This window comes from Carassius carassius, chromosome 8, assembly GCF_963082965.1.
Source record: "Carassius carassius chromosome 8, fCarCar2.1, whole genome shotgun sequence".
Lineage (NCBI taxonomy): Eukaryota > Metazoa > Chordata > Actinopteri > Cypriniformes > Cyprinidae > Carassius > Carassius carassius.
Window position 1 is genome coordinate 26,538,592 of NC_081762.1, and position 16,051 is coordinate 26,554,642.

The 16,051-nt window shown below is 42.6% G+C and overlaps 1 protein-coding gene across 2 annotated transcripts in view; it reads left to right on the top strand.

The window, feature by feature from the left end:
* Nucleotides 1-16,051, top strand: part of LOC132145659 (zinc finger protein ZFPM2-like) — a 57,952-nt gene that overhangs the window by 22,135 nt on the left and 19,766 nt on the right. For both annotated transcript variants that reach the window (XM_059556829.1, XM_059556830.1), the window contains exons 4-5: nucleotides 5,931-6,055; nucleotides 13,803-13,899. In XM_059556829.1, coding sequence (XP_059412812.1) covers nucleotides 5,931-6,055; nucleotides 13,803-13,899 — 222 coding nt within the window. The remainder of the gene's footprint in view (nucleotides 1-5,930; nucleotides 6,056-13,802; nucleotides 13,900-16,051) is intronic.

A 16,051-nucleotide genomic window follows, 5' to 3' on the forward strand; every position in this document is an offset into this window, starting at 1 on the left:
AATTAAAATACCACGTAATAATAATGATAATATAAATAAAGACATTGATAAAAGGGCTAATCTACACAAAACAAAACAGCATGTTCCTCCCTGATTGTGTGGGTTGTTGCGGTATTCAATTAGACCTTTTCCACTGGCATATTAATCATCTTTTCAACAAACAAGCCGGCGTTAATTAAAGCGGAGCGTGAGGATAAAGACGTGTTGCTGGATCATCACTCCGTTTATCAGCCGCGCGCACACACACCCCGCCGTTTAGCAAATCCCGCGCAGCGCTGCGAGGGGAATTTCAATGCTCTCTCTGGTTTGGAGCTGGTTTTTGGGAGGGGAGGAGGTGGATTTCACAAGTTTCAAATGCGGAGACTGTTAGTGTGAAGCCCTCTGCCCTTCATTGCTGGGAGATGAATTTATTCGTCAGTTTTAGTCCATCTGAAAAAAAGAGCCCTGAGAGTAAATCGCTTTAACCCGAAATGAGCACGAGAAGAAGATGAAACTCTGTGCTTCTCGTTTAAGGGCCTCGACTGGGAAGAAAGTCAGATAGATACCTTTGAATGGGGTTTAATATGAACGGATGAATAAGTGAATGGATGCATGGATGGATGGATGATATTAATGCGTGAGCGAGATCTCAAATGCACATGACATTCATTACAAAAATGTTCAGAACTTCTGCAAAAAATGCACATTTATTGATAAATTTACACTTAGCGACATTTATCTGTTTACATTGAGGTATACAAAATTTTAAACTATTATGTATATCGTCACTGTACATTGTGGCAACATTTTAAATGATGGATGATGGATGTTTGGCTGAAATCATTAATGTAGTAATATTGGAGAGGTCTCAGATGTTGGCTACTGTAATTTACATCAATGTAATTAACATAATAACTACATTTATTGTTGAATTTACAGTTATGTTGACATTTTACCATTTACTTTTATATATCGGTCAAATAATATGGACACACATTCAGTGCACAGTGCAATTTATCATTCATAAACTATACTGTAGACATTAAGTTAACAGATTTTATACAATATTTTAATCACACACACACACACACACACACACACACACACACATCTTTTGTTATTTTATATGTTATGTTCCAGGCTTATTGGCCACATTCATGAAATGCATCAAGTACAAATGTCAATGTGTAAATCACTTGTAAAACCATTTTTTTTATATATTCATCTAGACCAAAAACTGACACAAAAATATGTTCTGCATGGGTTTCATAAACGAGACCCATTACATCGTGAACAGAGAAGAGCCATACTCTTGAATAAACCGCATGTAACGCGTGTGTGTTGTGTGTCCGGGGCAGTCGGTGCGGTTGAACCCCGCTCATCCACGCAGTGCACGTAGCCTCCGACATCTACATCACACAATCACGCCACACTCCCACAATCCCTTTCTTCTCTGGCTGCTCGACTCCAAGCACACTCAAACAGCCTGCTACACCGCGCTGAGATCTTTCTCATTCTCTCTCGGCCTTTTCCCGTCTCTCTCTCCAGGAACTCGCAGCAGAGAGAGAGGAGAGAAGTCAAAAACCCGCGACAATGTGCCAGAGAAATATCAGAGTGGCTTTTTTTTTTCACTCGTCACCCAAGCCAAAGATGGGCCGTCTCCAAATCCTGCTGCCCTATCAGACAAATTAAAGTAAATCAAGCATGAAATGAAGCAGGAGAGCCTGGAGATAAGGTCCCTTTAAGTCCCTCACAGATTAGACCACTGAGAGAGAGAGAGAGAGAGAGAGCGAGAGAGAGAGAGGTGGAAGAGAGGGACAGTGTGGAGACAGAGAGGTGCAGAAAAGGCCAGTTTGCTGGTTTCTCTGTGACAGACGGTGCTTTTGATTACTTCACTTTGGCTCTGACGTAGAAGAATAGTGGAGCTATTCCTTCAGTCATTTTTCTGATAATGACTTTTGTTTATTTTAGTGCTACTGCGTTCTGAAGTGCTTTGGAGTGTGACTGCATTTTGGAGATGAAGTATAGTTCATTGCTGGTGTCCTAATGTTCATTTGAGTCACTGAAGTGGCACAGTACAAAAACATAAAAAAATATTCGAAAGAAAAATCCCTTCTGTAGTAGCCTTTAACATGGGTTTTCTCAAACATTGATTGGACTGTACATTACAAAATGAACCTTTTGTATTTTCTTAATGCACATGCAGTTGTCATTGTGAATGATCTGTGGACATTAATTTAGAAATAAAAAATGCTTTGTAATCTTTCATCAGAATGATATAGAAAACAACTTTTCTTTTTGGTTCATGTCAAAATGATAATATTTCACCCCATCATCTAGTACATAATGGCCACTTTTCATTCCTGAGAGTTAAAATGAGTCCCATTCTACTCAGTGTTCATGTTGTATGTCCTGTTTCACTAAAAATGCAAACTGTTGTAATTTGCCCACCCTGGTGCCACAATTTTATGATTTCTGTGGAACATAAAAGATGCTGTTTTGATGAAGGTTAACTAAACAGTCTTGGTTCTCCTTGACTGCATGAGTGAGTTCTTATTCATCCAATGGAATTCAATGAGAGCTGAATTGTTTGGGTACCAAGTTTCATCAAAATATCTTATTTCATGTTACAAAGAAATAAGAAGTTCATATGGTTTTGGAGCAAAATCAGAAATTAACTTTTCCATAACAGTTATTGTTTTCCAGAGGCCTTTTTTTTTTTTTTACATTTGTAGGTTAATTTTTATAACTTTATAACATGTAAATTTTATAACATTTTAATATATCCATGTTTGCTGTAATGTAAAATACTTCAGTTTATCCGTGCAGTTGCTTAAATCAATCAGAATACTTTAAACTGTTTCCAATAAACAATCTGTTTAAAACTGTATATACTGTAGGCTAAGTTATATAAAAAATAAAAATAAAAAACTCATAGGGCTGCAATATAGTGACCAAATTCATTATTGTTGTAATGGAGATGATTAGAATACATTGGGGAAACAACACGTTATATTCTGTATATAACTACAAATGTCCATGACATTAATCTAGTCTAGCACAAGTTATGCAAAAACTCCTGTTATAATCACTGAAGCTGCAAAATCAATCTAAATGACATATTTTCTACATTTCGTTATTTATGATAAGATATAACAAACCTTTTTTCAGTGCTGACTAATCTTCTGACTGGCCATCTCATTCATAAGTTGTATGTGATAGTTATAATTAACATTATATCACAATGCTGCAACAAAAAAATATGTGTAAAAGCAATCTGACACAACGTGTGCTGATCTAAATATTACACGACATGACACTTTTCATTCATTTTCACTTTTCATTTTAATCGCGTCAGTCGTAATAGATTTAATTTAATTGTGCAGAGGGAATTTTTGCACCTATATCTTGAATTTTTGGTGCATTTTTGCCACATGCCCCTGTTTATTTCTGACCCTGGTTTGGAATGACATCAGATACAGACTCAGATTTAGGATTCAGCATTTTAAATCCATAAAAATAATACATAAAATTATATATATATATTGAAGAATGTTCATGCTGCTCTTTTCCATACAGTAAAAGTTTATGTAGATGATTACCATAAAGCAGGCAAGTTTAAGTCTTTATTTGCTGAAAGCTCTCATATTTTTTTAATTATTATTTTTTTTAAATTTGAAAATGTTTGTTGTTTTTCTTTACTCATGCATGAATTTATTTGCAATCAGTTACAGAGAATTATTTGACATATTTGATCTGTAAAATATTGCAGAATTCATAAATGCCTAAATTTATATTTAAAACCTTTTTGAATCATGCCCTTCTGTGGTTGAAGACATCTATTAATCCAGAGAGGGGATGTGTGTGAAGGCTTAACCCTGATCTCCTGAAGGCACTGCCTCAAGATTCTCTTTATTTATCAATCCATCTGCCGGCATTTCGCATCTCCTCCTGAAACTGGATAATTTAACACGCTCTTGCACTGTTCACATCAAAACTTCCAGCAGAAAGAGGCTTAATCCACCTTATCTGAAGTCCTGTCAAAGCAGTGAGCGAAAGCCTAATCAAAGAGACAGGCAGGGTCACCCGGGAGAGGGTCCGACGGATGGGTGTATGATTTCTAATTGAGGGAGACGCTCACACTAGGGCTTAGTCTGCTCATGGAGGGCTGTGGTGTTTTGGTTGAAGATCTCAGCTGGTAACCGTGTAGATGTAGGTTGAAACCCCATGAACTTTCAGCATCGTGTCCTTGAGAAGGCAATAAACCCCAGGTAACCCCAGGTGGATTTTCCCTGCAGTTGAAATGCACATACAATATCTACAATACAATACACAATATGAAAGAACATACAATACAAAAAACTGACTATGTATATACACTCACTTAAAGGATTATTAGGAACGCCTGTTCAATTTCTCATTAATGCAGTTATCTAATCAACCAATCACATGGCAGTTGCTTCAATGCATTTAGGGGTGTGGTCCTGAACCACAACTGAATGTCAGAATGGGAAAGAAAGGTGATTTAAGCAATTTTGAGCGTGGCATGGTTGTTGGTGCCAGACGGGCCGGTCTAAGTATTTCACAATCTGCTCAGTTACTGGGATTTTCATGCACAACCATTTCTAGGGTTTACAAAGAATGGTGTGAAAAGGGAAAAACATCCAGTGTGCGGCAGTCCAGTGGGCGAAAATACCTCGTTGATGCTAGAGGTCAGAGGAGAATGGGTTCGACTGATTCAAGCTGATAGAAGAGCAACTTTGACTGAAATAACCACTCGTTACAACCAAGGTATGCAGCAAAGCATTTGTGAAGCCACAACACGCACAACCTTGAGGCGGATGGGCTACAACAGCAGAAGACCCCACTGGGTACCACTCATCTCCACTACAAATAGGAAAAAGAGGCTACAATTTGCATGAGCTCACCAAAACTGGACAGTTGTTGCCTGGTCTGATGAGTCTCGATTTCTGTTGAGACATTCAGATGGTAGAGTCAGAATTTGGCGTAAACAGAATGAAAACATGGATCCATCATGCCTTGTTACCACTGTGCAGGCTGCTGGTGGTGGTGGTGTAATGGTGTGGGGGATGTTTTCTTGGCAACCTTTAGGCCCCTTAGTGCAAATTGGGCATCGTTTAAATGCCACGGCCTACCTCAGCATTGTTTCTGACCATGTCCATCCCTTTATGACCACCACGTACCCATCCTCTGGTGGCTACTTCCAGCAGGATAATGCACCATGTCACAAAGCTCGATCATTTCAAATTGGTTTCTTGAACATGACAATGAGTTCACTGTACTAAAATGGCCCCCACAGTCACCAGATCTCAACCCAATAGAGCATCTTTGGGATGTGGTGGAACGGGAGCTTCGTGCCCTGGATGTGCATCCCACAAATCTCCATCAAATGCAAGATGCTATCCTATCAATATGGACCAACATTTCTAAAGAATGCTTTCAGCACCTTGGTGAATGCCACGTAGAATTAAGGCAGTTCTGAAGGTGAAAGGGGGTCAAACACAGTATTAGTATGGTGTTCCTAATAATCCTTTAGGTGAGAGTATATTAAGTAGCACAATCATGTTAAATATTGATCATAATCAGAAATGCTTCTTGAGCAGCAAATCAGTATATCAGAGTGATTTCTGAAGGATCATGTTACACTGAAGACTGGAGTAATGATGCTGAAAACTCAGCTGCGCATCACAGAAATAAATTACATTTTGCAATATATTCATATAGAAGACACTTATTTTAAATTGTAATAATATTTAAAAATGTTATTTATTTTTTTATCAAACAAATGCGGGAGACTCTTCTCAAAATTAGTAATAATCATACCGTCTCCAAAAGTTTGAACTGTATTGTACTTAGTTTATTTTTTTATTTTTTTTGTAAAGCTGCTGAGCTGCTGTTTGGGTCATAACTTCAATTTTTTGTCTTCTAAGGGGAGCTGAAAATGGTTGGTGAAGGAGGAGAGAGAAGGATTTGTTCTTGTCAGGCACTTCTGCTGGGCACCACGTGGGGACCTTTCCCTGGGACGATCGAAGCTGCCACAGGAGGAAGTGACAAGGTGGGTTCACTTCTTAGTTATGAAGCAAAACTTGGGCAAAATGTGAACATGACAACCTGATTTCCCTAGGACATTTCTGCCTAATGAATTCAGAATTCGGAGTTATGAAACGCGGTAAAGGTTACGAATTTATTTTTCGCTTCCCAAGTCTGGAAACTTTTTTTAATGCTACTTTGAAGCATTCAACAAAAATGAACAGAAATAAAAAAAGCGTGTCTCTGCTTGTTTAAATGACACGCCCTATATGTATTATATATAAAAAAGTAAGAAAAATCCAGAATTGATAATTATGACATTGGTGTGTCATTTCTAAATACAATCATTATGACGTGACTTAACATATGTACTCTTGTGGTTTAGCCAACATAATGTTTTATTTTGTATTCGGACATCACAGTAAGGCATAGACGGACCAATTGAGAGGAGAGCAAGGGACAGGAGTAAAATCATTTGAACGCTTTTTGTGTCCATTTTTGTGTGTGGAGGCCTCTGAGAAGGCGGCGTTGTGTTCTGGAGTGTGTGTGAGTGTGTGTGTGTCGGGTAATCTGTGCCCGTGGCAGGTTTACCCTGTGAAGCGGCCTGGTATCGCAGGCCCATTGTTGTTGCTCCTGTCAGAGCAGGGAGAGGCCGATGGAGGCCTGCGCTGGCCTGATAAGAGGAAAGAGGATTCAGCCGAGAGAGAGTGACTCAAGGAGACTAGAGTGCTGTGTAGACTCTGTCTTTCTCATGAAGTATTCCCACACAGTCAGAGCCACGCAAGCCTCTCTCTTTCTGACGCTTCATTCTGAAGGCGAGGCTTTAAAAACGTAAGTGAGCAGGCGGGTTGCACGAGGAAGGTAAACATAGTATGCACAACGTCTTTTTGGTTCCCATGGGTTTTTACAAGGCAATCATCACTGTTAATAGAACTCCAAGTGAACATACGGTCATCATTGTCGTTCTTTATCTTCAGAACACAAATGAAGATATTTTTAGTTCCTTTTCAGGAACTCGAGCTGCGTCGAAACGCTTTTGGGGAACGTCCCTGACGAGACCGACTCTGAATATCGTGTGCAATCAGTCCATCGGAAAGGCGTGACGTCACGGGCGGGGTGACGTAGCGACCAGGAAGCTATAAAAGCACGTACCGTGCAGCTGGCTTCAGCTTCGAATCTGTCAGCAAGCGCTCTGTGTGTGCATGTCAAAGTCTGTCCTGTTGGTCCTATTTATTGTTGTCTGTCCCTTAGCCATTAAAAGATCGCTAAAACAGCTCAATATGCCAAAACAAAAGCAAAAGACCTAACATATGAAGGGCGATTCCAAGCCACGTTATAGATTGTGTGTTCCTCCCTGCCCTCGCTACATTACGAGTGGGGATACACACAGTTTGTGCGTGGCTTGCCTGGGATCGAAGCATGCTGAGTCAGCTCTCGAGGGGGCCGACTGCCCGCATTGTGAACGAATGCCAATGCGGACGCTTCGATCCTGCAGGGCTCTCTTCGAGAAGTGAGCCTTCGCAAGCGTTCATCGCGATGCCGGTTCCGCTTTCGCCGAGGCGAAGCCGCGCCGGCATTCGTTGGGTTCGCAGATCGATCTGCTGGAAGGTATGGAGACGGGCACGTCCTTATCTCCTACGTTTCCACCAGATCTGCCTGATTCCGGGGTTTGGAAGCCCGAGCTTCGGCTCTTCCCCCCGAGCGTCGGGCTTGACGCTCCGCCTTTCTTTCTCCGGGGAGATTGACACGGAGAGCGTCGGCGAGCTTGTAGTTGCACAAACAAAGTTGCATAAGCACAGTATAAAACAAACAGTGTCATTATACGGGCAGCGTTAGTGAGCAGCTATTTAATCTCCGAGGGGATTAATATTGTTTGTGTGACTAAGCTATTTGCGCGCTGTCGAGGCAACGCGTGTATTACATCATTTTCAGTTTTGATGTGAATTTTTCCATACCCGACCGCGTGTCTGGTTATTTTAACTCCATTTAAAAACGAGGAGTTGGTTCTAGCACTTCAATGTGTACTTTCACTATATGTGTACCTTATCACAATCTAGACCGTGTTTACTTGTCTGATTGTTTGATTTCACTAAATTCTGAGGAATTTGGATTGCATTAGATTCTGAGGAATCTAACGACTGTTATCTAACTTCGAGAAGTTCAATATATCACTTCAATGTGTATTGTATCACAATCCAGACCGTATTTACTTGTCTGATTGCTTGATTTCATTAAATTCTGAGGAATATAATGACAGTTATTTGACTCATGAAGTTAGATGTACTGGAGGGACTGCTGGGCGGGAGCAGCCCCCTCCGCGTACAAACAGTCACGACTACAGAGGGCAGCCCCTACTGGGGTAGAGCGGTGTCCACCTCATTACACGGTGCCCGGCTCACCTCAGTGCCCTCGGGAGGTGGGTCTGCCAACCCTGCCGGAGTTTCAGGGTGCAGCGGCCTCCAGCGAGCACTACTCAGTTATTTCCGCCCGTGAGCGTAGCGGAGCTGGGATACTCGCCTCCCCTTCGGGGGCCTCTTACTCCAGAGATCAGTCTCGAGAGACTGATTCCCTTAGTACATTAGCTAGCAGCGTGGAAACTACTGCCAATGTATCTCAATGGGTCCTGCGCACAGTGGAAAGACAATAGTCGGCCTCCTGCAGGCTCTGGTTATGGAACAAAAAAGTGAATACCCTTTTTAGGAAGGAGGCCATCGAGGTGGTCCCTCCTCTAGTCAGGGAGTCCGGGTTTTATAGCCGGTATTTCATAGTTCCAAAGAAGGATGGGGAGTTGCGTTCGATCTTAGACTTATGTCATCTAAACCTCTCAGTAATGTCACTGAAGTTCAAAATGCTCACTGTCAAACAGATTGTAGCTCAAATCAGATCCGAGGACTGGTTTGTCACAATAGATCTCAAGACGCATACTTCCATATCCATCCTTCCACAACACAGGAAGTTTCTGAGGTTCGCTTTTGGGGGCAAAGCCTACCAATACTGAGTACTTCCCTTTGGCCTCGCACTCTCACCCCGCACGTTCACGAAATGTGTAGATGCGGCTCTGGTATCCCTCCGTATGCAGGGCATCCGCATTCTGAACTATATCGACGATTGGTTGATCCTAGCTCAATCAGAGCAGATGGCGGCTCGACATCGAGATGTCGTTCTCGCACACATGGGGGAGCTGGGTTTGAGACTAAACGCCAAGAAGAGTGTACTTTCTCCAGTTCAGAGAACCACCTATCTAGGCGTAGTGTGGAATTCGACCACGATGCAGGCACGCTTGTCTCCTGCTCGGATCGAGTCGATCCTCACATCAGTCGAGAGAGTCAAAGAAGGCCAGTCACTCACTGTCAAACAATTCCAGAGATTGTTAGGGCTGATGGCAGCTGCGTCCAACGTGATACCTTTTGGCCTGCTGTACATGAGACCCCTACAGTGGTGGCTCAAGTCCAAGGGTTTTTCCCCGAGGGGAAATCCACGTCGAGTTATCAAGGTCACGCGGCGGTGCCTTCGTGCCTTAGACATGTGGAGGAAACCTTGGTTCTTGAATCAGGGCCCGGTGCTGGGAGTTCCTTGTCGCCGTGTAACGCTAGCGACAGATGCGTCCCTCACCGGTTGGGGTGCGGTCATGAGTGGCCACCCTGCCCGCGGTCTGTGGAGTGGTCGCCATCTAACATGGCACATCAATTGCCTAGAGATACTAGCGGTCTATCGAGCATTGAAATATTTCCTCCCGGACCTGAGAGGTCACCATGTGTTGGTGCGCACCGACAACACATCAGTGGTCTCTTATATCAATCACCAGGGGGGTCTGCGTTCGCGCCCCTTGTACAAGCTGGCACACCAGATCCTTCTGTGGTCCCAGGGCAAGCTCCTCTTGATCAGAGCAGCGTATATTCCTGGGAGATTGAATGTGGGAGCAGACATACTGTCGAGACAGGGGCCGAGGCCCGGGGAATGGATGCTTCACCCCGAGGTGGTGAAGCAGATATGGAGAGTATTTGGTACAGCTCAGGTGGACCTCTTTGCGACTCAGGAGACATCGCAATGTCCCCTCTGGTTCTCTCTAGTTCATCCAGCTCCTCTGGGACTGGACGCTATGGTACAGACCTGGCCGAGGCTTCGTCTGTACGCTTTTCCCCCTATCGCTCTGCTCCCGGGAGTTCTGGCGAGAGTACGCCGGGAAGGGGCCCGTCTACTACTAGTAGCCCCGTTCTGGCCGGGCCGAGTATGGTTCTCAGATCTAGTCTCGCTCCTCGACGGCTCTCCGTGGGAGATACCGATCAGGACAGACCTACTCTCACAGGCGCAGGGCACGATAATTCACCCTCGCCCGGAGTTGTGGAGGCTGTGGGTGTGGCCCCTGAGGGGGCACAGCTGTTAGCAGCCGGTCTCTCAACCGAGGTTGTTGAGACCCTACTCCAATCCAGAGCTCCCTCTACGAGGAAACTGTACGCCCTGAAGTGGAAGCTCTTCACTTCATGGTGCAGAGACCGCCAGCTTGACCCAGCAGACTGCCCAGTTGGTACAGTTCTGGAGTTTTTACAAGCCAGGCTCTCTGCGGGGTTATCCCACTCCACCTTAAAGGTTTACGTGGCGGCCATAGCTGCTTTCCACGTCCCTTTCAATGGTCAGTCAGTGGGTAGACACCCCCTAGTTACACGTTTCCTCCGCGGTGCGCTGAGGCTGAGACCTCCAGTACGATCCCGTGTTCCCCCCTGGGATTTGGTTGTGGTTCTAGAGGCTCTTTGTAAAGCTCCATTCGAGCCTATACAAGATATCTCAGATAGACATCTGACACTTAAAACTGCCCTATTACTGGCAATCACCTCACTAAAGAGAGTTGGAGATCTTCAGGCCCTTTCGGTGGCCCCTACCTACTTAGACTTTGCCCCTGGTATGGCCAAAGCATTTTTATACCCTCGAGCGGGTTACGTTCCGAAGGTTCCCTCTGTTACACCACAGCCTATCGTACTGCAGGCCTTCTGTCCTCCTCCCTTTCGGGAGCACGACCAAGAGAAGCTAAACTGTATGTGTCCAGTGCGAGCACTGGACGCATACGTCCACAGAGCTGCCCTGTGGAGAAAATCAGACCAATTGCTTGTTTGCTACGGTCCTTCTAACAAGGGTTCTCCTGCCACCAAGCAGACCCTTAGTCGTTGGATAGTCGAGGCTATCAACCTCTCCTATGAGTCCTCTGGTCTTCCCCCCCCCTTTGGGGGCCAAGGCTCACTCTACTCGGAGTATGGCGGCCTCCAAGGCCTTCTCAGCAGGTGTGTCCCTCTTGGACATCTGCAACGCTGCGGGGTGGTCCACGCCCTCCACATTTGTCCGATTTTACGATCTTGACATGCGAGCCACGCCGGGCTCTTCTGTCCTCTCGTCTTAGCTGTGCTCTTTGACTACACACTAGGCAGGGATTTGGAAGTCTGGCAGCGTTGGCACATCGTTCCCCAAAAGCGTTTCGACGCAGCTCGAGTTCCTGAAAAGGAACGTCCCAAGGTTACGTATGTAACCCTAGTTCCTTGAAGGAACGAGACGCTGCGTCGCAGAGCCATACTCCCGGCACCCCTGCCGGCGCTTGCTTCCCTACTCGAAGCTGAAGCCAGCTGCACGGTACGTGCTTTTATAGCTTCCTGGTCGCTACGTCACCCCGCCCGTGACGTCACGCCTTTCCGATGGACTGATTGCACACGATATTCAGAGTCGGTCTCGTCAGGGACGTTCCCCAAAAGCGTTTCGACGCAGCGTCTCGTTCCTTCAAGGAACTAGGGTTACATACGTAACCTTGGGACGTTATATCTGAGAGTCTCTACTTCCATTGAGCGAGGAACCCAGGTGAGCAACCAGTATAGCAACCAATTTATTATTATTAAAATACCCTAGAATAATAATAATAAATGTTTTTTTTGGTAACACTTTACATAAAGCCTTTATGTATCATGCATTCTAAAGATATCCTTGATGCACGTTATTATGCATTTTGTCTTTTTCATAAATAATTATATTTCTGATAAATAAATCGATTACTGATCACACTGATCGATTAATCACAATAAGATCAAGAACATTTATGAAGCACACAGTCAAGTTGAATTTCATTTTCACCATTATTTCTGGGAAAATGTATTAATAAATAAATACATTATTTAATAATGCAAATTTTTTTTTTTTTTTTTTTACTGTGCACAGATTTATGAAGAGTTGTTTTAGTGTTATAGTGTATTCCAGCCTCAAGAACGCTGTAGATTTTTTTTTTTTTGGAGAGTAATGGAGAATGTTTTACAAGAAAGTACTAATATTTCTTGTTTTTAAGTTTGATTCAGTGTTATTCCCTGACAGGACTTATTATCTTATGGCCTTTTAGAAATAGAGAGTGATACATAGCATACTTTTAACAAGCCTACTTATTACAGAAATTATATACTTTAAATTAATAAAGTGTGAACGTAATGTAATGTTTAATGCAAGTATTTCAATTAAATGTAGTATATTATAGTTTAAATTATTATAGTTGGAAATTGCCAATTGGAATTGGCTGAAATTTAGTCTTTTTAACCCACTAAAGGACATCTAGATATGTTATTTCATAATTCTATTGTTTTTGGAATATGGACATTATGTGTAGCTGACAAGCGTTTATAACAAACTAAAATATTGAAAATTGCATGTCATGTATTTATATTAAAAAAAATATATATAAAATGTTGAAATTTTTTTTGTTGGTAAATGGCAGTTTTATACTGTAAAATGTACAGTTTGTTCTGTAAATGTTTACAGTTTTTCTGTATTATTATTATTATTATTATTATTATTCAAACAACCATGTCTGCCAAAATTGTTTTGTAAAAACTACTTTTTTCTTTGCTTTTTTTACAGTGTAAATACATCTTTGCAATGATGAAGTTGCTATTTACAAAACAAAAGATTATTAACGATTTAAAATGTATTTAAAAACAATAGGCATTTGGCATTATTACAGAGTGTACTTAAGCGTGTTAAGAAACAATCGTGTAAGTGAACTCTCTTGAAGTACACTCAAGTTGTCTTTATTTTATTAATATTATATATTCTACAAGCACAGTTTTTTTTTAATATATGCTTTTAAGATTTAAAATACATTACAAGTGCATATTCAGTACAGTTAAGTGCACTTTTTCACAAGGGTATATTGTGCAACATTAAAGATATCACAGAACTGTGTGAGCATGCTTTTATTCATTTTTTAAACAGAAATAGCCATTTAATTCAGTCATTCTGTTTTCGGTTATGAAATCAAATCCTTTTGAAACCCATGCCAGCTTTTGAAATTCCTTGTGTGTGTGTGTGTGTGTGTGTGAGGAAGCTGTGATGCTTTGATAGAGGGCACAATGTGTCTAAAGATCAATGCTCAGTATCCGCTTCTTCTGTCTCCATGTCTATGCCACTCCATTCTGGATCCCAGAGCTCCCAAAGGATGAGATCTGATCAGGTGAAACATTCAGAGGCTCTCTGACAATGCAGCCATTCAGAGGGCGAACGGGACGGGGTGTGGCCTGCTCGCCCCTCTACTCTCACACATACGTGGAGATATAGTCTCTGGAAATGACAAATTCATGGTTGAAGTTGTTTAAACAAGCTCACTTAGACATCGGATAGCTAATCTGAGTCTGTTCACTGACACTCTGATGCATTTTGCACACAAAGATGTCAAGTTTTGTGTTGGAGGCTGTGGTCAGTCGCTGTACATGTTCTGATGTGGAGGAGACTGAGGCGTGTGTTTTGTGTCACAGGTTTCGCTGGGGCTGAATGGAGGTCCTCGCTGGCTGATGGACATGATGTGGGTCAGTGCAGACGACGGAAAGAGCAACTGCGCCGTGTACAGCAAAGGTGAGAGTTTATTCTTCTGTCAGGCTTCTGTGCTTGAGAAAGTGTGTCATTGAACGGGGTGATAAAGACCCTGTGAAACGGCTGGACAAGCACAACTGAAACAAATCAGGATATCCATCAGGAGAGATGATTGTGATGAATACAAACTGTGTTTAAAGGCATGATTCTGTTAAGGTGTTTTGGGTCATTTATGGTAGGGCATGGCTTGACTTGGTCGGTTTGTGTTTCCACTGCAGTTCAGTTCTGCTTTAGAGTAGGTGGGATTGTTCACATGTTGTTATTGTTGCACCACCTCTTCGCCCCATTAAGCTCTCGCTGGCTCTGCTCCTCTGCTGTCAACGAGAGGAACGTCTGTACTTCCTCAACAGACAACGAAAATAACTATTTTTAGCTGATTTAAATCTAGCATTTCTGTTGTGTCGCAAGTTCAGTGACTCAGGTAGTGATGATTCTCTCTGGCCAATCAGTGATCAGCAGAGTTTACACGTCATGTTTTGCTAACGCTACGGTTCACTTGGAACCTCATCTGAGGTGGTACAAAAAAAGTACCAGGTACTGTACCCAGTGGAAAACCCCCCAAAAGTGAACCGTACTGAACTGTACCGTACCCATACAGGTCACTCGCAATAGTTCCCCTGCACAGAAACCTTTATTAAAAGGCGAAAGATTTATGGGACAATGAAGAGATACTCGAGCTGTGTCTCCAAACCCTCGGGCCTGTGCGCTGCCTCTGTTAAACCACTACGCTCGCCAAGGGTCATCAAGGGTGACGACGCCTGCCAATGTGCATTTCGTCAAAAAAAGTAATAGATAATATTAATTATTATTAAAATATAATACTGCTACTAATTCTTCTACCATACTAACAATATACAATGCACTGTGGATTGATGAGCAGCTGGGTTCATGAATATTTATCACGTTGTCTGTGTTCAGTCAAACTGATTTGCTGAAATCAAAACAGGGACAGTAATAGAAGAGCACCAGCCAATGAAATTGACTTTTTTGGGGAAGTCGTGGCCTAGTGGTTAGAGAGTTTGACTCCTAACTCTAGGGTTGTAGGTTCAAGTCTCGGGCTGGCAATACCACGACTGAGGTGCCCTTGAGCAAGGCACTGAACCCCCAACTGCTCCCCGGGCGCCGCAGCATAAATGGCTGCCCACTGCTCCGGGTGTGTGTGTGTTCACTGTGTGTGTGTGTTCACTGCTCTGTGTGTGTGCACTTTGGATGGGTTAAATGCAGAGCATGGATTCTGAGTATGGGTCACCATACTTGGCTGAATGTCACGGCACGTCATTTGTGCATTAGCTCCGCCCACTACCGGAGAAACCGGCATATCTTCTGCTTGTTCAAAAAGTTAAATAATTCTAAATGAACTCCATTATTTTGACAGGAAAATACAACAAATGATATAGTTTACATGTAGCTGGATGGATGGATGGATGGACAGCGGGTCGTGTGCCTTCAAACAGAGTTTACAGAACGTAAAATACAGGTGCGCTGTGCGTCCTTTGAGATGAGGTGAAAAGTACAGATCGCTTGATGGAGAGAGAAACTCTGAAGCGCTCAGTCAGTGTTCAGCGAGTGAAAATGTGCTAATCTTATAATGGCCTTGAACACACACTGGCGAGTAAAATCTAAGTATTTATTAGCCAATGGCTAACGATAGACATTATTTAGTCACATAGAGTAAAATTTTGTGGCATATGCGAGTGATTTACTTGCAATGTAGAGGGTTGGTGTGTGTGTGTGTGTGTGCGAGTGTTTGTGTGACAATGTAAAAGTCTTTACTATTTCAAATAAATGCTGTTCTTTTGAACTTTCTATATTCATTAAGTATCCTGAACAAAAATGTCATGTCTCAATGCTTCAAAACACACACACACACACACACACACACACACACACACACACACACACACACACACACACACACACACACACACACACACACATATATTTTAAATGTATATTTTAAAATATATTCAAATATCAACCCTTATAAAATCTCTAGTAACCCCAAACCTTTGAACAGTACATATATCTGTGTTTTTATTTTTGGAAGGATGTTCCTCATCATCACATCAAAAAGTTAAAAACCTCCTGCACTGAATCATATTCAGACGTCCTCAAAGCTTTTGCACACATGGAC